This window comes from Hemitrygon akajei, chromosome 7 (genome assembly GCF_048418815.1).
Source record: "Hemitrygon akajei chromosome 7, sHemAka1.3, whole genome shotgun sequence".
Classification (NCBI taxonomy): Eukaryota; Metazoa; Chordata; class Chondrichthyes; order Myliobatiformes; family Dasyatidae; genus Hemitrygon; species Hemitrygon akajei.
In genome coordinates, this window is record NC_133130.1 from 59558951 (window position 1) to 59586605 (window position 27655).

The following is a 27655-nucleotide window of genomic DNA, read 5'->3' on the forward strand; positions in this document are numbered from 1 at the left end:
CAACACTACCGGCTGACCTCACTACCCTCTGACTGAAACGTCACCACGTCCTCGGCAGCGGCACTTCTGATTGATCAGATTTCCGACAGCATTGAGCGACCTGGCGCATCGGAGGAGAGAGCGGTGCCGGGAGTTGGAGTCCTCGCTCTGATGGGACCGCGAGACAAACGGAGCAGGTGGACAGAATGTTTTGCCCCAGCACTGCACAGGAAACGGCTGTTTCCCGGGTGACCGTTCGCAAGAGCCTAGCGCGCCTGCGCAGTTACCACTCCACTGCCACGCTGTGGAAATCTGGAGAACGGTGTTTGCCGGGTTGGTGTTCCGTTGAAAAGCTACTCGCCATGTGGATATTCGGGTACGGCTCGTTGATCTGGAAAGTAGACTTCCCGTACCAGGAAAAGTTAGTGGGTTACATTCGCGGCTACATCCGCCGCTTCTGGCAGGGCAGCACCGACCATCGGGGCATGCCAGGCAAGGTGGGTGAGTGACTGGCGAAAGGGCTGGACAGGTGATGGGGAGGGAGGGAGGGAGGAAGGGTGGGTGCAGATGGACAGTGGGGTGGCTTTGACAGGGTGAACCCAACAAGAAAGAGGCCAGAATTTTGTCACGTTGGCAGGCCTCCCCAAGAGAGGAAGGTGTTTTGTTGTAGTAAAGTGGAAAAGTAAATTGTCAGGGGGTAAGGAGAGTCTGCAGATAAGGTTAAGTGAGTGGGCGAGGGTCTAATAGATGGAGAAAGTTGTTGGTAACTGCGAGATCATCCACGTTGGAAACCGCGTGATTTTAAATAACGCAGAATTCAGCAGGGGGACTTTGGACTGCAATAGGCTGTCACGGAGGTGCAACAGATGATGACGAATTACTAAATTTAAGAGCAGGAAGATTATGCTGCAACTGTACAGGGTACATGGAGTACTGCATGCAATTCTGAAGGTCCTTGAGAAAAAAAATATGCTAGCTTTGGAGGCGGTGTAGAGCAGGTCAGATTGACTTCAGTGGTGCGGTGATGGGATTAGCCTGTGAGAAGAGAGGTTCCCCTCGAATATACTCATTTGAATTCGAGAAACCATTATAGGTGTTTATAAAATTATGAAAAGGATAGATGAGTTAGAGGCAGGGAAGCTGTTTCTACTGTAAATGAGACGAATTAGTCATGATTTGGGGAGTAGCTTCAGGGTGGAAATGAATTATAGGCAGTGCGGAAAAGACGGGTAAGTGGATGGAGCTAAGTCCATAGCCAGATGAGTCTCAATCTTACTGAATGGCAGAGCAGGTTCCACAAGCTGGAAGGCCTATTCAGTCCTATGTCTTGTGTTCTTGTGAGGCAAATTAATAATTAAAAGGGGAAAAAAAGGATCTTCGGCTGGGTAGCCTCCAACCTGCTGGCATGAACATTGACTTCTCTAACTTCCGTTAATGCCCCTCCCCTTCTTAACCCATCCCTGATATATTTTGTTTTTTTCTCTCTCTGCCCATCACTGCCTGTTCTCCATCTCCCTCTGGTGCTCCCCTCCCCCCTTCTTTCTCCCGAGGCCTCCCATCCTATGATCCTTTCCCTTCTCCAGCTCTGTAACACTTTCGCCAATCACCTTTCCGGCTCTCAGCTTCACCCCACCCCCTCCGGTCTTCTATCATTTCACATTTCCCCTCCCTCTCCTACTTTCAAATCTCTTGCTATCTTTCCTTTTAGTTAGTCCTGACGAAGGGTCTCGGCTCAAAACTCCGACAGCACTTCTTCCTATAGATGCTGCCTGGCCTGCTGTGTTCCACCAGCATTTTGTGTGTATTGCTAGGATCTTTTGTAAGCAAGATTTAGGGGCCCAGAATGTTTACTGACACCTGATAAGGGGAGGAACATATCACAGGATATATGTATGGGGGCATGTAATGGGTCAGTAAGTGAATTAATCTTCAATCTTTCAAACTGATATTCAGATAAAGACGCCAGAGTAGCAACTCTTTGAGGGTGGTCTTGTCTAAGGGATCATGGAGCAAACAACTGCAGGACAATAGCAAAACATGGATTCTGGTTTAAGATGGTGCTGGCGAAGCACAGAAGCAACTTGCTGGCACAAGCAAAGCTACTAAGTACTTTACTAGTCACACTTTTTCTCAGAAATGATTGCTGCAATCAATAGCCTGTAACTTCCCTTTTGGAGTTGAGCTCTTGAACTGCCTGCACAATCTGGCATTTTTGCAATGTGAATTGATGTCTCAGAGATGCAGGATGGTTGTGGTGTGGCGTGTCCGGACTGAATTGAGGAGGTGGGGCATGGGTCCAAGAGCAGGAAATAAACCATTGTTTAGCCATTACTGAAGCAGGCTTGGAGCTGATTCGAAGTGACTGATCTGTAAGATATTGGAGCAGAATTAGACCATTGGGCCCATTGACTCATCTCTGTCAATTCATCATGGCTGATCCAATTTTCCTTTCAGCCCCAATCTATTGCCGCCTTTCACCCCCCCCCCCCCCATAATCCCTCTCCATGCCCTGACCAATAATAATCTATCAACCTCTGCCTTAAATATACATAAAGACTTGGGCTCCGCAGCTGCCTTTGGCAAAGAATTCTCCAGATTCAGCACTCTCTGGCTAAAGAAATGCCTCCTCATTTCTGTTCTAAAAGGGTGCCCCTCTATTCTGAGGCTGCTTCCTCTGGTCTTAGACTCTCCCACCATAGGAAACATCCACTTTATCAAGGCCTTTCACCATTCAGTTTGTTTCAATTAGGTTACCTCTTATTCTAGTGAATTCCAGTGAATATTGGAACAGTACCATCAAGTGCTGTTCATATGACAAACTGTTCAATTCTAGAATCATTTTCGTTAACCTCCTTTGAACCCTCTCCAGTCTCAGCACATCCTTTCTAAGCTAAAGAGCCCAAACCTGCAAACAATACTCCATTGAGGCCTCATCAGTACCTTATAAAGTGTCAGTGTTACATCCTCGCTTTTATATTCTAGTCTTCTTGAAATTAATTGTAGCATCACATTTGCCTTCCTCATCACAGACTCAACCTGAAAATTAACCTTTACAGAATCCTGCACAATGACTCCCAAGACCTTTTGCACCTCAATTTTTTGTATTTTCTCTCCACTTAGAAAATAGTCAACCTTTTCATTTCTTCTACCAAGTGAATGACCTACGCTTCCTGACACTGTGTTCCATTTGCCACTTATACTCAAGTCCTTCTGTAGCCTCTCTGCTTCCTCAAAACTACCTGCCCCTCCACCTATATTCGTATCAGCTGCAAACTTTGCAACAGAGCCATTGATTCAGTCATCCTAATCATTGACATATAAAAAATCCAAGTTGAGGCGGCAGGGCCTGGGCTCGAGTGTGAGGAACAACTGACTGTTTGGCCAATTTAAGCAGTGGGCCTGATTTTTAAAAAGTCAGGGGTTGGTGCTTTGCTCCGCGCTGCATGAGGTGTACTCATCTCTGCTCTGAACTGAGGTTGTGGGCTGCAACTAACCACTCCTGAATCAGCTACAGTGATAACTGGCTGTGCAATCACTTCCATAAATTTCAGTTCTGAATGTTATTTACTTATTTTTATTGTTTGCAAGTTTTTTTTTCTTCTGCGTATTGGGTATTTGACGGTCTTTTTTAATGGGCTGTATTGAATTTCTTTGTTTTGTGGCTGCCTGTAAGGAGACAAATCTTAAGGTTGTATGTAGTATACATATTTTGATAATAAATGTACTTTGAACTTCGTAAAAACAGTAGTTATAAGTGATTTGGTAATCTAGTGGAGGTGGGGGTGTTGACAGTAATATGTCTCAAATGTTTTTGCATCTAGTGTCAGGGTAAAGGATGTCATTAGGAAAGCATAGCAAAGGGATGAAGAACCAGAAGTTACAGTACCTGTCAAAAACAGCACAGGTTGGCAAAAAGATTACGGTCTTATAGTCTATATTCCAGGAAGTGGGTTAAAGGTAATATCATGAAGACAGTGACCACCATATTCCACACATTAGAGGATAAGCAGGTTAGTTCATGGACAGCAACTTAGAACAGAAGGGAGATGTTCACCATTAGAACCAGCTGTGGACCATAGGAACCTGATTAAGATAAACAAATTACATATCGAGAGGATTAGAATGGTATCCAAAGAAAATTAGGTTGCAGCAGGGTAAAAGAATCCGTGTAATTAAATGAACAGTTAACTAAGTAAGATTGTGCTCTGGGTAGGAGAAGTTGAGAGAAAAGATAAGATGTGACAAGATTTTTGACATAGCTCTAAAGGTGTGATTGGGCACTTGAATTTTTTATGGATACAAAGGGAGAAATATATTTCCAGGCCTGATTGAGATGATGCTTGAAAGTGGTGTTCTTGGTGAAGTATCATTGACAAAATCCATCAGATTAAGTGTTGAGAAACAGAAAAGCACAATTACTCTTTGTACACAGTATATGCTAAAAATGTTAAATTTACTGGGAAATAGCAGACAACTGTAGGAAATGAAGCACAGTGACAATGAAGAACATAAAACTAGCAAAATATTGATTGGTATAATATTTGAGTAAAAGTCGAAATGGATAAGAAATTTCTGAAGATTTTCAAGACAACATTCTTGATTCATGTGTTTCTGCCCCAATGAGTAGAGGAATTGCTTGATTTGTTTGGAAGATGAAAGTAACTTGTACATCACAGAAGGACACATAGCAGTGATCATCAGTTTAGTTCTGTGATGGAAAGAGGCAAGAAACAACAATTATAATTTGGAAGGAACAAAATCAGTGCATTCAGAGAGGATCAGACCTGGTTCAATCTGACTCAAAAGTTAGCAGGTTATATTAAAATCATGGGCAGCATTTAAAAGTACAGAAAAGGGCCAACACCATAGATGTGCTAAAAATCAGCACATGAAATGCTAGGAGTCGTCTGCGGGTCAAGGGGTCTCTTGTGTCTGCATTTGGAATTCTCTGCCCCGGAAAGCTGTAGAGTTATAGTCAATGAATTTATTTAATGCAGAAATTTGACAGTTGAACTACAAGAGAATCGATGAGTATGGTGCAAGGACAAGCCATACCCTACTTCCTGTCTATGACTGAGAAATGGGCCACCAGTTGGTGGCTGAAGGGCTTGAAAGGAAGGTGATCTTGGTGAAACATTTGACAGAGTTTATAGGGTGGATTCTGGGAGGTTGTTTTGCACTGTGGTACATCTAGAACTATGGGCCATGGCTTCAAAGTAAAGGGTTCTCCATTTAACAATTTCTCATCCCTGAAAGATTACAAATCTTTGGAATTCTCTTGCTAAAACATAAACTGCTTGAGAAACTCATCAGGACAAGCAACATCTGTGGAAGCAAGGGAATAGACAATGTTTTCGGTTGAGACCCTGCTTCAAGATTTCTGCAGGATTTTTTTGCTCCACAAGACAGCATCTGTAGTCTATTTCCATAAGGTATTTACCCCAGAGCACTGCAAAGGCAGAATAAATGAATATACTTAATACAGAGATTGACAGACATTTGAAATATGAGTGAAGAATTTAATTTTCTATGTCATATCTCTGAATCTTTCTGTGAAAGTTCATCAGAATTTTAGAGAAGTACACTCATAGCTATTTCAATTAAGTTTACTTTGGTTCACATTAACAGAATGCTAGAAGGTTTGCTTGTCACACTTGTTTATTAAGGATCGTGGAGTTCAAGCATACCTGCATCTGTCCTTAATGGATTTGTTTTCATTATTTGTTCCAATAAGATACTGAGTCATGTTGACTGGCTCAGATTTTCATTGTACTAAAACAAGATAGATTTAATCTGTTTAATGCTCAATCACCCAACTTTTAATTGTCTGTAAAATGATAGATGTGGTAATCAATAGTGGCATTTACCCATAATGTACTTTAATAGAGAACAGTTCAGCACAGGCCCTTCAGCCCACAGTGTTTGTGTATGAAACAAATCAAAACTAATATCCCCTGTCTTTATTCTTCCCTGCTTGTTCATGTCCCTGTCTAAGTGCCTGTTAAATGTTAACAGTTGTGTCTGCTTCCACTGTTTCCCCAGTAGTATCTTCCAGGAACCGACCAGTCTTTGTATTCAAAAAAATACCTTGCAAATTTTCTTTACTCTTTTTTTTATCTGCCTTAAAGCTATGTCATCTAAATTTTGACATTTCCACCATAGGAAAAGGGCAGACTTGCAATTTTATATATTTCAATTAGCCTCTGATGCTTCTAGAGAAAACAATCCAAGTTTAAACCTAACCTTGTAGCTAATTCTTTCTGATACAGCAGATATTCCTGGTGAACCTCTTCTGCACCCTCTCCAAATCCTTCCTAACATTACAAATAAGGTCTGACCAAAGTTTCATACAGCTGCAGTATGACTTGTAGACTTTCATACTCAAACCTGACAAATGACGAGGTCAGCGGTAGACGCAATCTCAATGGCTCTCCACACAGCTTTGACCACCTGGACAACACAAACACCTACGTCAGGATGTTGTTCATCGAATATAGCTTAGCATTTACTACCATCATTCCCACAATCTTGATTGAGAAGTTGCAGAACCTGGGCCTCTATACCTCCCTCTGCAATTGGATCCTCAACTTCCTAACCGGAAGATCACAGTCTCTGTGGATTGGTGATAACGTCCTCTTCACTGATGATCAACACTGGCATACCTCGGGTGTGTGCTTAGCCCACTGCTCTATTCTCTGTGTACACATGACTGTGGCTAGACATAGCTCAAATACTATCTACAAATTTGCTGATGATATAACCGTTGTTGGTAGAATCTCAGGTGGTGACGAGCGGGCGTACAAGAGTGAGATGCCAACGAGTGGAATGGTGCTGCAGCAACAACCTGGCACGCAACGTAAGACAAAAGAGTTGATTGTGGACTTCAGGAAGGGTAAGAGAGGAAGGAGCACATTCCAATCCTCATAGAGGGATCAGAAGTGAAGAGAGTGAGCAGTTTCAAGTTCCTGGGTGTCAAGATCTCTGAGGATCTAACCTGGTCCCAACATATCAATGTAGTTATAAAGAAGGCAAGACAGCAGCTATACTTCATTAGGAGTTTGAGGAGATTTGGCATGTCAACAAATACACTCAAAAAAATTCTACAGTTGTACTGTGGAGAGCATTCTGACAGACTGCATCACTGTCTGGTATGGAGGGGCTACTGCACAGGACCAAAAGAAGCTGCAGAAGGTTGTAAATCTAGTCAGCTCCATCTTGGGCACTAGCCTACAAAGTATCCAGGACATCTTTAGGAAGAGGTGTCTCAGAAAGGCAACATCCATTATTAAGGACCTCCAGCACCCAGGGCATGCCCTTTTCTCACTGCTACCATCAGGTTGGAGATACAGAAGCCTGAAGGCACACACTCAGCGATTCAGGAACAGCTTATTCCCCTCTGCCATCCGATTCCTAAATGGACTTTGAAGCTTTGGATGCTATCTCACTTCTTAATATACAATATTTCTGTTTTTGCACATTTTTAAAAATCTATTGAATATACGTAATTGACTTACTTTATTATTATGTTTTATTTTTTCTCTCTCTGCTGGATTATGTATTGCATTGAACAGCTGCTGCTATGTTAACAAATTCCACATCACATGACAGTGATAATAAACCTGGTTCTGATTCTATTTACTTTGATTATGCTCCAGGCTTCGAGCACTTTGGCCAGACTTGGTTTCAAAGCTAAGATGTAAGTGAAGTACCTATGTTTAGCTGTTCCTCACTCAAATTAGATAATGTATTTGACATGTTTTTCTTTCCCAAAACACCATTTGGCATTTTCTCCAATGATTATTTTTGAAGTAAATTAACATTTTCCATGTGAAAAATATAGACCACAAAAAGTGATTTTGATTTTTAAAAAATAGTAAATTCTATAATTCATGCCATTAGGTTGAGTAGCCTCCAACCTAATAGCATGAACATTGATTTCTTGAAGTTCTGGTAAATTGCCTTCACCATTCTCATACCAATTTTCTGTCTCTCGCCTTATTTCCTTACTTGCCCATCACCTCCCTCTGGTGCTCCTCCCCCATACCTTTCTTCCATGGTTTTCTACCCTCTCCTATCAGATTCTCCCTTCTGCAGCCCTTCATCTCTTTCACCTATCAGCTCTTTACTTCACCTCTCTCCCTTTCACTTATCACCTTACCACCTTGTATTTCTTCCTCCCCTCCCCCCACCTTCTTGCTCTAACTTCTCATCTTTTTTTTCCAGTTCTGATGAAGGGTGTTGGCCTGGAACGTGGACTGTTTACTCTTTCCCATAGATGCTGCCTGGCCTGTTGCGTTCTTCCAGTATTTTGTTCGTGTTGCTTTGGATTTCCAGCATCTGCAGATTTTCTTGTCAAATTCTATATTTGCTTGATTTGAGTTTTTACTTTATTTTGCAAATATGAGCTCACTGGCATTTAATGTCCATCAGAATTTGTTCTTGATGAATGGACAATAGATCTTCTGCTGATAAATGGCTCTTGTTCCTATAATGAAGACTGGGGTGAAAAGTTCTAGGATTCGACATGGTGGTGGAATGGTGTTACTATAAACATGTATACATAGGATATGTGATCTAGAGGGGAGATTGCATTTGTTGGACTTCAAGCACTCTTAGGAGGTGCTGTTGTTTGCCTCATTGCCTCTTGTACATTGTCCAGGATGTGGTACAGAGATGATGAGTGCTTCAGATAGTGAATGAATCGCTAGTAAGGTGAAATAGTGTTGAGTCTTTGAGTATTGTTAGAACTGCATTTGTCCAGATGAGTAAGTATTTGTCTTGTGTATAATGAAAAGGCTTTGGGATATCAGAAGGCAAATCATTCAGTTTTACTAACGGAGTGGGGCTGCTTAGAAAAACTCCATTCCAAAGCAAGAAATAAATTTTGAGATCTATTAAAATAAATCCAAATTTGGTTTGTCCATAGAATTATGCATGATTGAATGATTTTATTTTTGTGCATTTCTCATTCCGTCCCTATAGCCTGGAAGAGTTGTCACACTTGTTGAAGATCCTGAGGTAAATAAAAAATACATATTTGTTAATCAACATTTGTAAATAGTTTTATTCATTCAATATGTATTTCAATTTCTTTGTAGTAAGAACAACAGATTGCTGATCAAATGTGTGCAGTATATGTAATTTTCTTTGGCTAAAACACAATCAAGTTGAAAATCTGTAGTCTAAATATTCATAGTTCAAGTCCATCCAAAATTTGAATGTTCGTGCAGGAAAACTGACTAGGATAAGGATTACTGCTTTATTGTACATGTGCTACTAGATACCATATAATGGCATACAAAAGTAACATTGTATGTAGAAAACCACAACTGTTTTTCCACACTGACTACATAAATCATCAAATGTAATGGAATTAATTTCCAAGTAAAGCTGTAAATCTTCTATTTTGCAATGGTGTCCTATTGATGATTGGAGATTTTTCTTCAAGTTATGCTTTCTTGTACAGATGTACTGTGCTCTGAAGTAGCTGTCCACATACACACCAGTACACGATGAAGGGTCTCAGTCCAAAATATGGACTCTTTATTCCCCTCCTTGGATGCTTCCTAACCTGCTGAGTTCTTTAAGCATTTTGTGCATGTTACTTCAGAACATTATGTAATTTATATGATGCCACTGAGTTATTAAGCAAGTATGTGGTGATGCTGAACAGTATCTATAGATGCAGGGTACAATAGTTTCTAATGGTATGGTTGTTCTTTTGTAACAGTTGAAACTCATGGAACATTTGCCATTAACTGCCTTCTTTTCATCAAAGAAAGATTGCCAGAATACTGCACATGATAACGTTGTTCAGTATATTGGGTCAAATGTAGCACAAGTTCCATTAGTGTTTCAATAAGTTGCTTACAGAATACTCCATCTTTGCAAAAACATTTGTTGTATTAAGATCTGAGGGACTATTTTCCTGGAATTGAAGAATTTAAATTATATTAAACTAGAACATGTTTGTATCACTGTGTGCTGAGGGGTATGTGAAAGTGCTGACACATTGCTATGTAAGTGTAAATACAGAAGTTTGGTACTTTCTGGCTTCTTTTAGCTGAGTTTTGCTAACTATGTCTGATAATGAAATCCTCGAGGATTGTTGATGTGGAGAATTAACTTGCTGAAATTCTCTATTATTTGCCTTGTGGAATCTGCTCATCATTTCTGCATCAAATAAAACTAATTTCAGAAACAGCAAACTGATTCAGTCATATTTAGGAATGATTTTGAATATCAAATGAACATCAATGAAATGAGATTTAAAAACATCAATGAAACAAGATTCAAAAACTTTATTTTATTGGACTTTGAGGTATTCAGAAACTTTCACTGCCACTGAATGTTAAGTAAACATGAGGGGCATTGGCAGAGCCAATGTGTTTTTCAGATTTTTTTTATTGACAGCAATACTTGTTCTACTGCACCTGCAAGATGGCACTGCTTTGTATGGGGCTTCACGATAAGATCAGGTAACTCCTGACAACAAGTTAATTTGTACCTGTGCCAGTGTTGAAAATACAAGGATTTCACTGCTGGCAACAAGTTTTTCTGTGGATTGGTTCAATATATACAGTGCCTATAAATGGTATTCACTCCCCTTGGAAGTTTTCATGTTTTATTGTTTTACAACATTGAATCACAGTGGATTTAATTTAGCTTTTTTTGGGCACCAATCAACAGGAGAAGACTCTTTCGTGTCAACGTGAAAACAGATCTCGACAAAGTGACCTACATTAATTACAAATATAAAACACAAAATAATTGATTGCATAAGTATTCTCCCCTTTCAAGTCAGTATATAGTACATGCACATTTGGCAGCAATTACAGCCTTGAGTGTGTGTGTATAGGTCCCTATCGGCTTTGTCAGATTGCATGGTGATCATGAACGAAGAGCCCTTTTCAAGTCCAGCCACAAGTTCTCAATTGGATTGAGGTCTGGACTCTGACTTGGCCACTCCAAGACATTAACTTTGTTTTTAAGCTATTCCTGTGTAGCTTTAGCTTTATGTTTGGGGTCGTGGTCTTGCTGGAAAACAAATCTTCTCCCAACTTGCAGCTCTCATGCAGACTGCATCAGGTTTTCCTCCAGGACTTCCCTGTATTTTACTGCATTTCTTTTACCCTCTACCTTCACAAGCGCTCCAAAGCCTGGTGCCGTGAAACATCCCCACAGCATGATGTAACCACCAGCATGCTTCATGGTAGGGATGGTGTGATTTTGATGATGTGTGGTGTTTGGCTTATGCCAAACAGCATTTAGTCTGAAGGCCAAAAAGCTCAATTTTGGTTTCATCAGACCATAGAACCTTCTTCCAGCTGACTTCAGAGTCTCCCACAAGCCTTCTGGCTGAGATTTCATGGAAGTTTTTTTTTCAGTTGTGGCTTTCCCTTTGGCACTCTCCTATAAAGCTGCGACTGGTGAATCACCCAGGCAGCAGTTGTTGTATGCGCAGTCTCTCCTATCAGCCGCTGAAGCTCGAGTTGTCATAGGTCTCTTGGTGGCTTCCCTCACTAGTCCCCTTCTTATAAAGTCACTCAGATTTTTGAAGATGGCCTGCTCTAAGCAAACTTGCAGCTGTGCCATATTCTTTCCATTTCTTGATGATTGTCTTAACTGTACTCCAAGGAATATCCAATGACTCAGAAATATTCTTGTATCCATCTCCTGACTTGTGCTTTTCAATAACTTTTTCAGGAAGTTGCTTGGAGTGTTCTTTTGTCTTAATGGTGTAGATTTTGCCAGGATACTGACACACCAGCAGTTGGACCTTCCAGATACAGATGTATTTTTACTACCATCAATTGGAAATACCTTGACTGCACTCAGGTCTCCAAAATCAGATTTCCCCTTAACTAATTATGTGACTTCTAAAACCAACTGGCTGCACCAGTGATGATTTGGTGTGGCATATTAAAGGGGAGAGGGGAACAATACTCGTGCAATCAATTGTTTGGTGTTTTATATTTCTAATTAATTTAGATCATTTTGTAGAGATCTGTTTTCACTTTGACACGAGTCCTTTTCTGTTGATCAGTGTCCAAAAAAAAGCCAAATTAAATCTACTGTGATTCAATGTTGTAAAACAATAAAATTAAGGTGAAAACTTCTGGGGTGGGGGGGGGGGGGGGGAAGAGAGGGTGCAGGCATTGTATATGCATAAAAATGCTTTTTTTGAATTTCCAGCATCTGCAGATTTCCTCGTGTTTGCTCTGGAAATACTTAGCAGGTCAGGCAGGATTTGTGGACGGACAAGCCTAATTAACGTGTTAGGTTGGAGACTTAATCTGATGAAGTCATTGGCCTCAAACGTTAATTATTCTTCAGAAGACAGTATTTTCAGCATTTTTTTTGTTTTGCTTCTGATCTGAAGCATTTGCTTTCCATATTATAATACCCAATATCTTTAATGCAGGTAATAAATCACCTGTTTGTCTATACAATATTTAACTAATGCCAGTCATTTATGAATAAATATATTGAAATCTTAGACAAATAATTATTAATGTGTAATTTGTTTATGTCCAGGGCCTTGTATGGGGTGTGGCGTATAAACTTCCAGATGGAAAAGAGGAAGAAGTAAAGAAATATCTTGACTTTCGAGAAAAAAATGGTTATAGGACTACTACTGTTACATTTTGTCCTAAAGATACTTCAATTAGTCCTTTCCCTGTGATGCAATATATTGGAACATGCGATAATCCTGATTATTTGGGCCCAGCACCCCTGGAAGACATGGCTCTGCAAATTTTGAATGCTGTTGGGCAAAGTGGAAGGAACACAGAGTATCTATTTAAACTTGCTGACTCCTTACGAAGTCTTGTACCAGAAGATACTGATGATCATATTTTTTCATTGGAGAAGATGGTCAAGGAGCTCATGGCACTAAGAAAAGTGACTACGTAAACAACTGATGGAACAAAATGGCTCTGGAAAAAGAATTTTACTTTAACTCTTACTTGTTTTTTTAATTTATCTGCTGTATTATTATTTCTGGCAATTGCCTATCTAAACATAAATAAGGTATTTAATAAAGTAGTTGTATTTCTGGCTTTGGGAATCGCCAGTAAGTTATCGCCTGCCTTCAGCAGTGCTATCTTAAACTGGAAGGTGGGTTCTCTCCTTGTTCGTCTCTGGCCCTTGGTTCTTTCTCTAGAGATAATCCATATCAAATTTATTGTATAATTAAACACAAGAAAAGTTTGCACTGGATACCTTGTGTATTTGGGTATTATGTTTATTGTTAACATTTGTTATAAAATTCTGTATCTAAATGGAAAAACTGCAAATTAAATTCTACTTAAGGTAGGTATATCTAGCTAAAATTACATTTATATGGATGATCCCATCCATTATTGTTGCTGTAAGCAGCAGACATTCAGGAATTGTAACTGTATATTAGAAGGTTAATCTGCTTGTGTAGTATTTGATAATGGGGTTTTCTATTGTAAATCAGTTCTGTGGTTCATTTTGTTTTGAGAACTCTAGAATGCTTCAAGAAATAAAACAGGTCAAACAGTATCTGTAGAGAAGCTGGATTTAATACTTTGGTTCAGTAATCTTCCACCTGAACCAGGAAAAAGCTCATGCAAGGACAGAAAATTACAGAATGTAAGGAAAGACAATCAAAATGCTAGAGGAACTCAGCAGGCCAGGCAGCCTCTATGGAAAAGAGTACAATTGACATTTTGTGCCGAGACTCTTCGCCAGGACCTGCCGAAAGGTCTTTGCCCAAAATGTCAACTGTACTCTTTTCTGTAGATGTTGCCTGGGCTGCTGAGTTCCTCCAGCATTTTGTGTGTGTTGCTTGGATTTCCAGCACCTGCAGATTTTCTCTTGTTTGAGAGTAAAAGGAAAGATCTATTATATAGGGTTGGGGATTAGTTGTTGAATAAACAACAAAGGGATAATGATACAATGCAGGAGAACAGAGTTTTTAGAAAGCAGATGGGGTTTTAATGGAGTTGTAAATGAAAAAGATCCTTGCCATTGCATCACCTTGCTGACTGAAAAGGTGGAATGGTTATAATCTGAAATTCCTGAGCTTCATGTTACCATCGTATTCACTGCTGCTTTTTTTTGGATTGTTGGTGCTGGCAGAAGTTGCTTTGTTGCACACAAGTGTGCACGTGCAATTTGCGGACAAATTCTCCTCCGCTTAAGGGTACTAAAGTTTCACTAATTTGTTGATTTCTGCCAAATAAATACTTGGGGAAAGGTGACATAAACTTAAGTTTTATACAGAATGAAAAGCTATGGATCTACATTATCTTTTTGGTACTTCAAAGCTATAATGATTATTCAAAAAATATTGCTTTTGACTTGAATATTTTAAATCTGTATTTGCTCTTTAGACACTGATTGTTTAGATTTGTCGCCAACTGCTGACTTTTAGCAGAAATGATCCTGTGCTTCATGAATGTGTTGTGAATTAATATCGTTGATCAAACTTTTGAGGGAATCTCAAACATAAGGCACTTCTAATAAAATCAACAAAGTGCAAACGTTGGTTTGAAATATATTGCCAACATTTACACGTAAAATTTAAAAATCTGAAATTTTTAGTGATCTGCAATACTGACTATCATAATGTTCTAACCATCCAAAGTTGTTGGGGCCTGTTTAATATGCTGTTATTTTCAGGATTAATTTCAAAAATTTCCATTCTAATTGGAACAAAAATAAACTTCATAATTCTTACAAGAGAATATTTGGTCTGCCATGTCTGTGGTGAAACTTAAAGAGAATTGTCATGTTTTTAATCCGCATGCTAGTATTTTCTCAGTCACCATGAAAACTAGCTTCCTTCAAATATATCTCCGTTTGGTTTTTTTTCCTCAGAGTTCTGATGAAGGGAATTGCAGATCATCTTGACTTACTATGTTGAACAATTTTTATCGTCTGCAAGCATTAACTGAATTTCAGAGGAATATTTATATAATTGCCGCTGTGCCTTTAAGCAGATAGTCACTCTGTCATGTGTTCTATTTTCAGAATGTCTATTCTGTTATTTTGATCTCATGGAAATCCTCTTAGACAAAGTACAGTACCTATAAAAAGTATTCACTCCCCCTGGGAAGTTATGTTTTATTGTTTTACAACATTGAATTACGATGAATTTAATTTGTCTTTTTTGACACTGATCAATAGGAAAGACATGTCAAAGTGAAAACAAATTTCTACAATTTGGTCTTAATTTATTGCAATTATTAAACACAAAATAATTGCATAATATTCACCCCTTTCAAGTCAGTGTTTAGTAGTTGCACCTTTGACAGCAAATACAGCCTTGAGTCTGCGTGGCTAGGTTTCATCAGCTTTGCGTATCTGGACGCTACAATTTTTCCCCATTCTTCATTACAAAACTGCTCAAGCTCTCAGATTGCATGGGGATCATGGGCAACAGCCCTTTTCAAATCCAGCCACAAATTCTCAATTGGATTGAGGTCCAGGATCATAAACTTTGTTGGTTTTAAGCTATTCCTGTGTAGTTTTGGCTGTATGCTTGGGGTCATTGTCTTGCTGGAAAACAAATCTCCCGAATCACAGTTTTATTGCAAACTGCATCAGGTTTTCCTCCAGGATTTCCCTGTATTTTGCTGCATTCATTTTGCTCTCTACCTTCACAATCCTTCCAGGGTCTACTGCATGTTGTAGCCACCACAGTAGAGATGTTGTGTTTTTTGATAACGTGGGGTGTTTGGCTTACACAAGCCTAGCCTTAAGTCTGATGACCAAAAAGCTTAATTTTAGTTTCATCAGACTGTTCTTTCAGTTGATTTCAGAGTCTCCCGTATGCCTTCTGGCAAACTCTAGCCAAGATTTCATGCAAGTTTTTTTTCCAACAGTGGCTTTCCCTTTGCCATTCTACCATAAAGCTGTGACTGGTGAAGCACCTGGGCAACAGTTGTATGTGCAGTCTCTTTTGCCTTAATTTAATTAGCACTCTTTTACTTCATACAGAGAGTATAAGTAGTGTCTAGTAAATCCATGCTTAACATCTCTTATTAATCCCTCCTTGCCCAAGTGAGAGCAGTTTCTGTCAGATTCAAGCTGTCTGTAGTTACTGTGTTTATCCCATTAACTTTGGTTATAATTGGCCTTGTGTTACTTTTTCAGTCCTTATTATCTAAGGAGGACTGAAGGATTGTGGTCAGAAGTTCTGCTGTCTCCACTCTAGCATCTGTCACCCAGGACTGCATCGTCTTTAGATGGAAGTAAGAAACAAAATGCCCCAGATACTGTAATTCTGATGAATGGAAATATTCAATAGTTAAGTATAAATGTCGTGAGAGAGTTGATGATCTTTCAATAGTTCTAAAACATTAACTGTTTCTCTTCCTGTTTCTAAAACATTAACTTTCTCTTCCTGTTTCTAAAACATTAACTGTTTCTCTTCCTGTTTCTAAAACATTAACTCTTTCTCTTCCTGTTTCTGAACTTTTAGATGTGTGGCTTTTCAGTTATGCTGGCCTGTTTTGTTGTCTGACATTGTTATCCCCTCATTATTCAGCTTTAACTTAAATCCTTTTATCTGAAAATATAGTGTCAGCCTCCTGTAGATTTCTTGTTCATAACATGTACTGCCTGTAACTATGAGACTTAAATTTGCTTTTATATTAACTACATTTTTATCTCAATCACTCTTTGATTTGTACCTCAATTTCATCCCTATATCTCCACTCTGTAGGATTTGGAAGTTGTCTAGTTACCAACTGTGGTCTGTCATACCTGACATTTGTCATGAATTACATTAGATAGAATATACAGCACAACAATGGGCTTTTTAGCAACTAGTCTGTGCTCTAGCCTTACTGCTGTCTTTTGGCATATTGAAACATTTTTATCTATTAAACAAACTTCAGAGAGTGGGGAAAAGATTATAAAAAGGTTGTAAATATAAGGAATTTCATGTACATGCACAGTCAATCAGAGGTGGATCTCCAGATAAGAGGTATACAAAATCAGGATAGAGGCGGAAAGGATGACTAGGATTTGCCTCTTACAGATAAGATCATGAGTAGCCACTCAACATTTATCACATGGTAGCAATATCATTTTCTGTGATGGAGTATTCGAGTTGGTGATGGCTAGAAATAACTATCCTGACAAGGACATGAATCTAATGCAGTTTGCTTACAGTCATAACAGGACTACAGCAGATGCAATCTCACTGGTTCTCCTGGAATTAGGACCACCTGACGTATCAATACCAGTTGTTTATCAATTGCAACTTGCCTTTAAACACCATCATTCCCTCAGTATTAATGAACAAGCTTTAAAACCTGTACCCCTCTACCTCCCTTGCTAAGGATTGTTGACTTCTTTAGTGGGAGACCACAATCTATACAGATTGGCGATAACATCCTCTCCTTGTTGGCAACCAACAGAGGTGCAGATACACCTCAAAGATGCATGCTTAGCCTACTGCTCTACTTTCTCTACACCCAGGATTGTATCGCTAGGCACAGCTCAAATGGCATCTATAAATTTGCTGATGACACCACTATTGTTTGCACAAACTCAGATGGCAATGAGGACGTGTGCAGGAGGAAATAGTTTGGCTGGTCAAGTAATGTTGTAACAACAGTGTACTCAATGTCAGTAAGACCAAGGAATTTATTGTAGGCATCGGGAAAACACACACCAGTTCTGATTGAGGGATCAGAGGTGTAAAGATGAGTAGTTTCACTGCTGGGCATCAACATTTCACCATATTGATCCAGTCATGTTAAGGCATGCCAATGGTTATACTTAATTAGGAGTTTGAGGAAATTTGGTACATCAGAAAATGCTAGCAAATTTCTATAGATTTATATGGAGAGCATTCCATGATCACCCAGGGCATCCCATCTTCTCATTGTTACTGTCGGAAAGGAGGTACAGAAGCCTGAAGGCACACACTCAGCAATTCAGGAACAGCTACCTTCACCTTGCCCTATGATTCGGAAGTGGACATTGAACCCATGAACACTGTCATAAACAGTTTTAAAAATATATATTACATCTGTTTTTGCACTACTTTTAATCTATTTAATATGCACAAATATTTACTGAGATTGCTTTACTTTTTTTCAATATTACTGGGTATTGCCTAAAACTGCTACCGCTAATTAACAAATTTCACAATACATGCCAGTGATAATAAACCTGATTCTAATTCTGGTTGTGTCACTTTGTGGTATGGAGGTACCAGTGCACAGGATTGAAAGAGGCTCTAGAAGATGGTAAACTCAACCAGCTCCACCACTGAATACATCTTCAAATGGCAGTGCTTTACAAAGTTGGCATCCATCATTAAGGACCCTCACCATCTGGAACATGCCCTCCTCTCACTACTACCACCGCGGTGGGGGAAGTATACGAGACACAAGTCCATCAACCCATTCTCATAAGACATGCTCTCTAGTCTGGACAGCATCCTGGTAAATCTCTTCTGGACCCTCTCTGAACCTTCCATATCCTTCCTAGGTTGAGGTGACCAGAAAAGAATACAATATTCCAAGTGTGATTTAACCAGGGGTTTATAGAGCTGCAACATTTCTTCATACACCTTCTAAACAACCTTATCAGCTTGTGCTGGAATTTTGAGGGCTCTATGGATGCAAACCCTAAGATCCCTATGTTACTCCACACTGTTAAGAATACTGCTATTAACCCTATATTCTTTCAAATTTAACCTTCCAAAGTGAATCACATTACACTTTTTTCAGATTGAGCACCATCTGCCACTATTCAGCCCAGCTCTGCAGCCGACAACAACCCTCCACACTATACACAATCCACCAACCTTCGTGTTATCTGCAAACTTACTAACCCAGCTTTCTGCTTCCTTGTCCAAGATCTTTATGTAAATCACAAAGAGCAGGGGTCCCAGAACTTTGTGGAACACCACCAGTCACTGACCTCCAGGCAGAATACACTCGATCTACAAACACCCTCTGCCTCTGTAGCAAGCCAACTCTGAATCCACACAGATAAGTTTACCTGGCTCCTATGTCTCCTACCTTGCTGAACGGGCCTGTCCTGTGCAACCTTATCAAATGCTTTACTGAAATTTGTAAGAACTTCTCCAGTCCAGAACAGAGTTAAAAAGGTTCAGTCATTTCATTACCTCCAGATTTCTACTCATTTCAGCCTTAAATGGCCTTTTAATTTTTCTCTTCAAATGACAAACCTGTCATTCAAGGAATTATATTTGATAATTAAAAAATTGCAGCTGTTGAAAATCTAAAATAATTCTGTGTGTGAGGCTGAGTGTAGGCTGTAGGAAGGATGAGCAGCTGAGCTGTGGTACCGTAGTTCAGGGAGTGAGAGAAGAGAAATGTAATTGTGGACAGTATAATCAGGGGAAGAGACAAATTTTGTTCACAAGAGTTGAGAGTCCTGAGGTCTGTATTGTCAACTCAGCTAATCTGTAGAGGAATTTTAGTAGGGGGGAAGACCCAGTTCTCTTGGTTCATGTGGGTACCAATGACAAAGGAAAAATGAGGAAAGTGTTTTGCAAAGGGAATTTGAGCAGCTAGGGTCTAAATTAAAATACAGAACCTAAAAGGTAATTATCTCAGGATTGTTATCTGAGCCACATGTAAATTGACATGGAGTTAATAAGATCAGAGAGATAAAGGTGTGGTTTAAAGATGGGTGTGGGAGAAATGCGTTTGAATTCGTGGGACAATAGCACCAGTATTTGGAAAGGAGGGACCTGTTCTCATGGGATGGTCGCCACCTGAACCATACTGAAACTAGGGTCCTGGTAAATCACATAACAAGACATGTAGATGGGGCTTTAAACTAAATAATAGGGGGTGGATTCAACAGCTTGGAAAAGTGTGGATAAAGTAAAAGAGAAGAGTGCAAGAGAGGTTACAGAAGACATCAGAATAATGAATAAAACAAAATGTTTAGCACGGGATAAGAATTTAACTTCAGGCAACTTGTGGTGATACACTTTAGTAGAAGGAATAAAGGTGTAGACTATTTGCTGAACAGGGTAAATCCAGAAATTAGAGATGCAAGGGCACTTGGGGGTGGGGGTGGTCCTGGTGTTAGATTCCCTAAAGCTTAATTTGTTGATTTGAGTCAGTAGTAAGAAAGGTAAATGCACCATTAGCATTCATTTCTAGAGCACTAGACTATAAGAGCAAGGATGTAATGCTGGAGCTTAATAAAGTATTGGTCAGACCACATTTGGAGTATCATGAACACTTTGACTAGAGACCTGTGAATCCTGATGTGCCGCAGGGATTGGTGCTGGGCCCATTGTTGTTTTGTCATCTATACCAATGATCTGGATGATAATGAGGTTAACTGGATCAACAATTTGTGGAGGTGAGGAAGGCTATCACGGCCTGCAGAGGGAGCTGCATCAGCTGGCAGGTAGAATTTAATGTAGACAAGCTTGAGGTTTTGCACTTCAGTAGGACCATCCAGGATAGGTCTTACGTTGTGAACAGTAGGGAAACTGAGGAGTGTAGTAGAACAAAATCTGGGAATGCAGGTACATAATTCGTTGAAAGTAGCATCACAGTAAAAATCGGGACATAAAAGAATGCTTTTGGCACCTTGGCCTTCATAAATCAAAGTATTGAGTACAGGAGTTGGGATTGTTATGAATGTACCACAGCTCTGAGGGGCCGAAGGGTGCGGGACCAGACCCCTCCTTCCGGAGAATCGCAAGATCGCTATTAATTCGGGTCTTGGACCCAGGAAATGAGAGACAATGCAACGGATTTGACCATTGTTCTTAGAGGCACCTGTGTGAATTGCAACTCTATCGTACCTGCCAGCTATCAGTGACATGGACACCCTCGGGCAACGTGGGGGTGGGGATTGTATCACCCTACCTTGATTGACATTTACAAATCTGCCAGTCATGATAAAACGGAGACTGCAGGAGGCGGTACTCCAGCGACGCACCAGACGGAGACACCATCGCTCATCATTCCTGTAAGAACGGGAAGCTGCTCGGGAGGCACGTGTGATTTGGTTCCCCTAGCTAGGGAATCGAGTGGCTAATAACCCCGAAAAGGATTCCGAACTGACAACGGGGAACTCACGTTCCCAATTCCACGATTTGAGTCCAACAGGCTGGCAAGTTTATTTTCTCTCTCCAACCCGTGAACACCCAACGGTCCCTCAAACGGCTAAAAGCCTTCATGAACTGGCAAGACTTTTTATATTTCCATCGGACAATCGTTTTACCCCTAGATAAATGATAGAGCTACTTCGAATTGTTGATTATTACTATACCCGTGCTTTAGATTGAGTATTGACGACGTATATTATCTGAATGTTTGTATTAACCTTACTTTTGTGCCCCTTTATAAATAAAAACGTTTAAAAATGGTACCATCAGACTTCAGCGGACCTCTCTATCTTTGCTGGTAAGTGACCCAGTTATGGGGTTCATAACAACGTGGGGCCTCATCTCGAGATTTGATACCAAATTGGGAGGTCAGTGAATCGGGTTTGTAAGTCAAAAAATTTGGATCTGGTACGCGGGTAGCCAGACGGGAAACCAGCAAAGATGGACGTGGATGAATTTATGAAAGACCCGACTCTGGGGGCGCTAGAGGCGGCCACAAAATTAGACTTGGTAAATCTGGCGAAGGGGTTAAGCCTCACAGAGGTGAGGTCAAAGCAGGAAGTGCTAAGGGTCATAACTCAGTATTACATTGGGAAGAAGGTGTTTGCAGCTGAGGAGTTGGAAAATATCCCTGAAAAGGTACTAGCGAGTGGGACGGATCAGTTAGAGTTGGAGAAATTAAGGTTGGAACATGAATTTAAAATAAAGCAGCTGAGAGAGAGAAAGAACGGGCCGAGAGAGAGAAAGAAAGGGCCGACAAACAAAGGGAGCAGGCGTTCCATCTAAAGGAGTTAGAGGTGAAACGGGACCAGGAGCTCCAACTAAAGGGGTTAGAGGTGAAAAAAGAGCAGGACCAAGCTGAGAGGCAAAGACAGCATGAAATTCAGCTAAAAGAGCTAGAAGCAGCCGAGAAAGAGAAGGAACGGGCCGAGAGAGCAGGACCGAGCTGAAAAGCAAAGAGAGTATGAGGAGAAAGAGAAACAGAGGGAACATGACTTAGAGATGGAGAAGTTAAGGAAAGAGCGAAGAGATCCAGGGTTAGATCGAGAGGAGAGGTTTAATGTTAGTCGGGAGTTGAGGGTAGTACCTCCAATCGAAGAGTCGGATGTTGATAGTTATTTCTTGCTTTTTGAAAAGGTGGCAGTAAATCAGAAGTGGCCCAAAGAGCAGTGGGTGGCGTTGTTACAAAGTGTGTTAAAAGGGAAGGCACAACGAGCATATGCGGCATTGACCGTCGGGGAGGGGGAAGCGGAGAATTATGCCAAAGTAAAGGAGGCCATTCTCCGGAGTTACGAATTGGTACCTGAAGCTTATAGACAAAGGTTCAGAAATTTACGAAAAGGGTGGAATCAAACGTATACCGAGCTAGCCCATGAAAAGGGTGTGCTCTTGGACCGTTGGTGCACCGCGGAACAGGTGGACGGGGATTATGGGCTTATCAGGGAGTTATTTTTGATTGAGGAATTAAAAGGGTGTGTTCCGGAGGAGATCCGGATGTATTTGAATGAGAAGCCGAATAAGTCCATCTCGGAAATTGCTAGGTTCGCAGATGAATATGCCCTAACCCACAAGACAAAGTTTCCCTCGAATAAAAGTACCCCGAGAGACCGTGGGAACGACCGAGAAAGTCCGCCGGCTGAGGCAGAGGTCCCGCCGGGAGCTAGTGGTAAGGTTGAGGGGGAAAGGCCAGGCGGCCCGAGATTTCCGGGCTTGACCTGTTTTAATTGTGGGAAGGGAGGACATATTGCATCTAGGTGCTTTGCTCTGAGAAAGGAGCCAGAAAAAGGGAAAGCAGCGGTCCCTATCGGGTGTGCAGTGAAAATCAGAAAACCGGCAAGAGGGTCCCGGGTAAGCAGAGAGCGCAAGGGGTCTGAGATTTATCTGTCTCACAGAACCGTGTCTGTGAGGGAGGGGGACCCACCAATTCCCGTACGGATTTGGAGAGACACGGGGGCGGAGCTATCATTAATTAGCCGTAATGTATTACAATTCGGACCTCAGACGGGCGAACTAGCCCTGAGAGAAATAGGAAAATGGACAGAAATGGTGTCCTTACATAGGGTCATTTTGGATTGTGAGCTGGTGTATGGATCAGTTGAAATAGGGGTGCCATCAGAATTCCCGAGAACTGACGTGGACGTCCTCCTTAGTAACGATTTAGCCGGGGGTAGGATTTGGTCAACCATGACTATGACCCGCCGACCGGTGCGTGTTGAGGCCCCGCCCATAGCGTCCCCGAGCTATACCGCATGCACGGTCACTCGCAGCCTGTCGAGATCGGCAGCTGAGAACGGGAGCAGTTTAAAATTGGCCAGTTTTGATTTGGCCAAGACGTCTTTACCGACCCTGTGCCACGAGGGTTTAGAGGGTGGTAAAACGAGGAATAGTAACGTAAAAGGGGGTAAGGGAGAGGAGATAGATCTACCCTTAGCAAAGAGAAAGGTCCTAGAGGTAGGAAATAAAGATGAGAAACGGAAAAAGCTGTTAAAAGGTCCAGAGTTGGACATGGATGATCTGTCGGGGGTGGCAGCCCTGTTTGAAGAAGTTGAGAGTTATCAAGGTGTTCCCGATAATGAGATAAAGGCAGTCCTAGATGAAAAGGATGCCACTACCTTGGAGAGGTCTGCTGGGTTGGCAGATGAGGTTGTTTCAGCCCGCAGAGTTGAGTTTACTCCGGAAGGGAGTTGCCCAGAGAGGAACTGGGAGGATCAGGGGAATTTAGAATTTGAAAAGGGTATGGGTATTGAAAGCCTGGAAGAGGCAGATGTCCCGTTTGAGTGTGTCCAAGATGTGGATGCACGTGGTACTGAACCTAGTAATGGAGCTCAGAAAAAGTCTGAGGTATTTGATTCAGTTTAAAAGGAATGCAGTCCCTGTGGGTCAGATGGACTGGGTTCAGTGAAGACAGGGTTAACCCTGGTAATTGGGGGAAGGGAGGGTTCCCAGGTGTTTGTACACGAAGGGGTGGTGAACCTTAAAGTGGAATTCGACCATGGGGGGATAAACATTATTATTGAAGGGAACGGAAAGTTTGTAGTTCCCAAATCGAATGAAAAAATTTTAAACCCGGCAGCTCACTTACAGAGTAAGTCGAGAGCTGCCGGGGCCCCACACGCTATTGTTATTCAAGGATGTGGAGTGAACAGGCAGCACTTGACAGGACGTCTGGAAAAAGCGGGGTCGCTTGCAGATCTTAAATTGGAAACTAATAGCATGACGGGTCCTGAAGAGAAAAATAGCAACTTGCTTAAAACTAAAGAATTGGGTAGGAATGAATTAGGTCTCGTATCAACACTGGGAGAACTCCTATGAATAAGGCGGACGGGAGTTTATCCTGCCAAACTACTCGAGTTCCTCCCGTAGAAACTCACCGAAAAAAAGGTGATGGTTAATGGGGGCGCCATTTTAAATAGGAAAACTGGCTGTACGGGACTTTGACAAAGCATGTGAATAACAAAGACAACCCCCTTGGAACCTGCCTGTTAAGTTGAAATCTGATGCTACCAGCCTTCAGTCAGGTACACGAGAAACAAAAAAAAAATTAAAGGAAGTGCCACTGTACTCGTTACCTGTTTAGATGCTGAATTAAATGTATGACTGTATAGCTCTGTAGTGACACGGAAAGCTTGTGTATTGTGTTAGATTCTAAAATCCTGTAAGACTCTGTACCACTTCGTTTTCACCGCTGGTGAAAACGCTTTGAAGAAAGGGGGTGTTATGAATGTACCACAGCTCTGAGGGGCCGAAGGGTGCGGGACCAGCCCCCTCCTTCCGGAGAATCGCAAGATCGCTATTAATTCGGGTCTTGGACCCAGGAAATGAGAGACAATGCAACGGATTTGACCATTGTTCTTAGAGGCACCTGTGTGAATTGCAACTCTATAGTACATGCCAGCTATCAGGGACATGGACACCCTCATGCAAAGTGGGGTGGGGATTGTATCACCCTACCTTGATTGACATTTACAAATCTGCCAGTCATGATAAAACGGAGACTGCAGGAGGCGGTACTCCAGCGACGCACCAGACGGAGACACCATCGCTCATCGCTTCCCGTAAGAACGGGAAGCTGCTCGGGAGCCACGTGTGATTTGGTTCCCCTAGCTAGGGAATCGAGTGGCTAATAACCCCGAAAAGGATTCCGAACTGACAATGGGGAACTCACATTCCTGATTCCACGATTTGAGTCCAACAGGCTGGCAAGTTTATTTTCTCTCTCCAACCCGTGAACACCCAGCGGTCCCTCAAACGGCTAAAAGCCTTCATGAACTGGCGAGACTTTTTATATTTCCATCGGACAATCGTTTTACCCCTAGACAAACGATAGAGCTACTTCGAATTGTTGATTATTACTATACCCGTGCTTTAGATTGAGTATTGACGACGTATATTATCTGAATGTTTGTATTAACCTTACTTTTGTGCCCCTTTATAAATAAAAACATTTAAAAATGGTACCATCAGACTTCAGCGGACCTCTCTATCTTTGCTGGTAAGTGACCCAGTTATGGGGTTCATAACAGGATGTTATGTTGAAGTTGCATAAGACGTTGGTGAGGCCTAATTTGGAGTATTGTGTGCAGTTTTGGTCACCTACCTGGAGGAAAGATGTAAACATGGTTGAAAAACTACAGAGAAAATTAACAAGAATTTTGCCAGGTCTGGAGAACCTGAGTCATAAGGCAAGATTGAATAGGTTAGGATTGTGTTCTTTGGAACGTAGAAGATTGAGAGGAAATTTTATAGAGGTATACAAAATTATGAAGGGTATAGATACGGTAAATGCAAGCAGGAGTTTTCCATTGAGCTTGGGTGGGACCACAACCAGAGGACATGGCTTAAGTGTGAAAGGTGAGAAGTTTAAGGGCAAAATGAGGGGAAACCTCTTCACTCAGAGGGTTATGAGCTGCCAGCACAAGTGGTCCATGCGAATTTGATTTTAATGTTTAAGATAAATTTGAAGATACATGGTCGGGGTACAGAGGTCTGTGGTCCCAGTGCAAGTGGATGGGTGTTGGCAGTTTAAATGGATTTTGCATGGACTAGATGGGCTGAAGGGCCTGTTTTTGTGCTGTACTTCTCTATGACTTTTGAATCGCATATTTAGGAAAAAATGTGCTGGCATTGGAGAGGGTCCAGAAGGGTTTAAGAGAATGATCCCAGGAATGAAGGGGTTAATGTATGAGGAACATTTGATGGTTCTGTGCCTATACTCACTAGAGTTTATAAGAATGTGAGAGAATTTTATAGAAACCTGCCTGATGTTGAAGAGTCTAAGTAGAGAAAATGTTTGATGGACAGAATGTTTCTAAAAGCGGAAGAGACTTGGACCAGAGGACGCAGTCTCAGAATGGGACTTCTCTTTAGAACTGAGATGAGGAACTTCTTCAGCTAAAAGGAGATTAATCTGTAGAATTTATTGCATAGAGGGCAGTGGAGGCCAAGTCATTAGACATAGCTAAAGCGGAGGTTGGTACGTTCATAATTAGTAAGGTGTTAATGCTTAATAGGGAGAAGGCAGAAGATTAAGGTTGACAGGGAAAATAAAACAGTCACGATTGAATGGTGGAGCTGAATGAATGGTCTAAGAATATGTTGGATATTTGTTGTCCAGCGCCAGGGGGCCTTTCTTTTTTGCTAAGCTTAGCTTTCTAAACATAGCAACTGTGTGTTTATAGAGATCAGAGTTGTTATTAAGTAAGTTAAAATACCAACCAATATTCTTTTTTTAGGTTTATATTGTAAATGGGAGCCAGTCTTCAGTTCTTATGTAAATGGCAAGCAATAATCAGTCTAAAGTTGAGAGGACAGTTCTGCAAACAAGCACTGTCTATAGGAAACAGGGCGTGCCCATAACACCTGGGCTTATTGCTCCAGAGATGCAGTATAAAACAATGGGGTTATGTTAATTGGCTTGGATCAAACCAGAGAATGCTGATCAAGTTATTCAGTTCAAGGAAGCTTGCAGACTAGGTTGATCCTATTATTTAGTGCATCAAACACTTAATCTGTGTACTCACAGAGTCAGTTTTACAGCAATAATCTGGATACCTGGGACCTCTGTCCCCAGAAGCGTTTAGACTACCTGTGTGAAAAGGTATATATGTATGAAGTCAACAAGTGGCAGAAACAGTATGTAGGGATTAGTCAGGTTTATTAGGAATGGTCCAGGAACATCAGAAGAATGACAGAAAGATGGGGTGAACCAGAATCTATTCCCCTGCCTTTGATCTCTGCGATAGACAATCTTGTGTGCAATTCATAGGAATATCTTTTCTGCTTATAGGAATTGTATCTGTGTTTTAGAAATCCTTTGTGCTTTAGAAATTGTTTGTAATTTGAAAATCATTTATAAGATAGGAATCCTATGTGAATTTCCAATGTGTTTTAGGAATGTTTAAATTTAAATGTGTTTCACTGAAAATAAATAAACTGCTTGGTAAGAAGGGGTAAATAGTAGGTACATATTGGCAGCTAAACTTGTCATGGAGAATAAATGGAAATGAAGGTAGCTATAGTATAGGGGGTACCTGTGGTTATTTATATATTTGGATAGGGATTTAAATCTTCGTTTTAGTT

The 27655-nt window shown here is 41.0% G+C and overlaps 2 protein-coding genes and 1 long non-coding RNA gene across 7 annotated transcripts in view; 1 reads left to right on the plus strand and 2 right to left on the minus strand.

Annotated features, from left to right (window-relative positions):
• asb3 (ankyrin repeat and SOCS box containing 3) overlaps nt 1–480 on the minus strand; it is an 89798-nt gene extending 89318 nt beyond the window's left edge. For all 4 annotated transcript variants that reach the window (XM_073050954.1, XM_073050956.1, XM_073050955.1 and 1 more), the window contains exon 1: nt 1–480. The gene's annotated coding sequence lies outside the window, so the exon portion shown is untranslated.
• chac2 (ChaC, cation transport regulator homolog 2 (E. coli)) lies at nt 26–15661 on the plus strand. 2 transcript variants are annotated; one of them, XM_073050960.1, is made up of 3 exons: nt 28–476; nt 8962–8997; nt 12517–15660. In XM_073050960.1, the coding sequence occupies exons 1-3, from the start codon at nt 186–188 to the stop codon at nt 12892–12894; spliced, it is 705 nt and encodes a 234-aa protein (XP_072907061.1). In that variant the 5' UTR covers nt 28–185; the 3' UTR covers nt 12895–15660. The 2 variants fall into 2 exon arrangements, with proteins under 2 accessions (XP_072907062.1, XP_072907061.1); XM_073050961.1 differs by lacking the exon at nt 8962–8997 and having other exon boundaries at nt 26–476; nt 12517–15661.
• LOC140730480 (uncharacterized) overlaps nt 8908–27655 on the minus strand; it is a 19470-nt gene continuing 722 nt past the window's right edge. Inside the window, exon 2 of the long non-coding RNA XR_012099618.1 lies at nt 8908–8992. This is a non-coding gene — a long non-coding RNA (uncharacterized lncRNA). The remainder of the gene's footprint in view (nt 8993–27655) is intronic.

Coding starts and splice junctions, on each gene's coding strand:
- chac2 (XM_073050960.1), top strand. CDS start 186: ATGTTTTGCCCCAGCACTGCACAGGAAACGGCTGTTTCCCGGGTGACC. Junction 477..8,961: donor ATCGGGGCATGCCAGGCAAG/GTGGGTGAGTGA, acceptor CCGTCCCTATAG/CCTGGAAGAGTTGTCACACT. Junction 8,998..12,516: donor CACTTGTTGAAGATCCTGAG/GTAAATAAAAAA, acceptor GTTTATGTCCAG/GGCCTTGTATGGGGTGTGGC.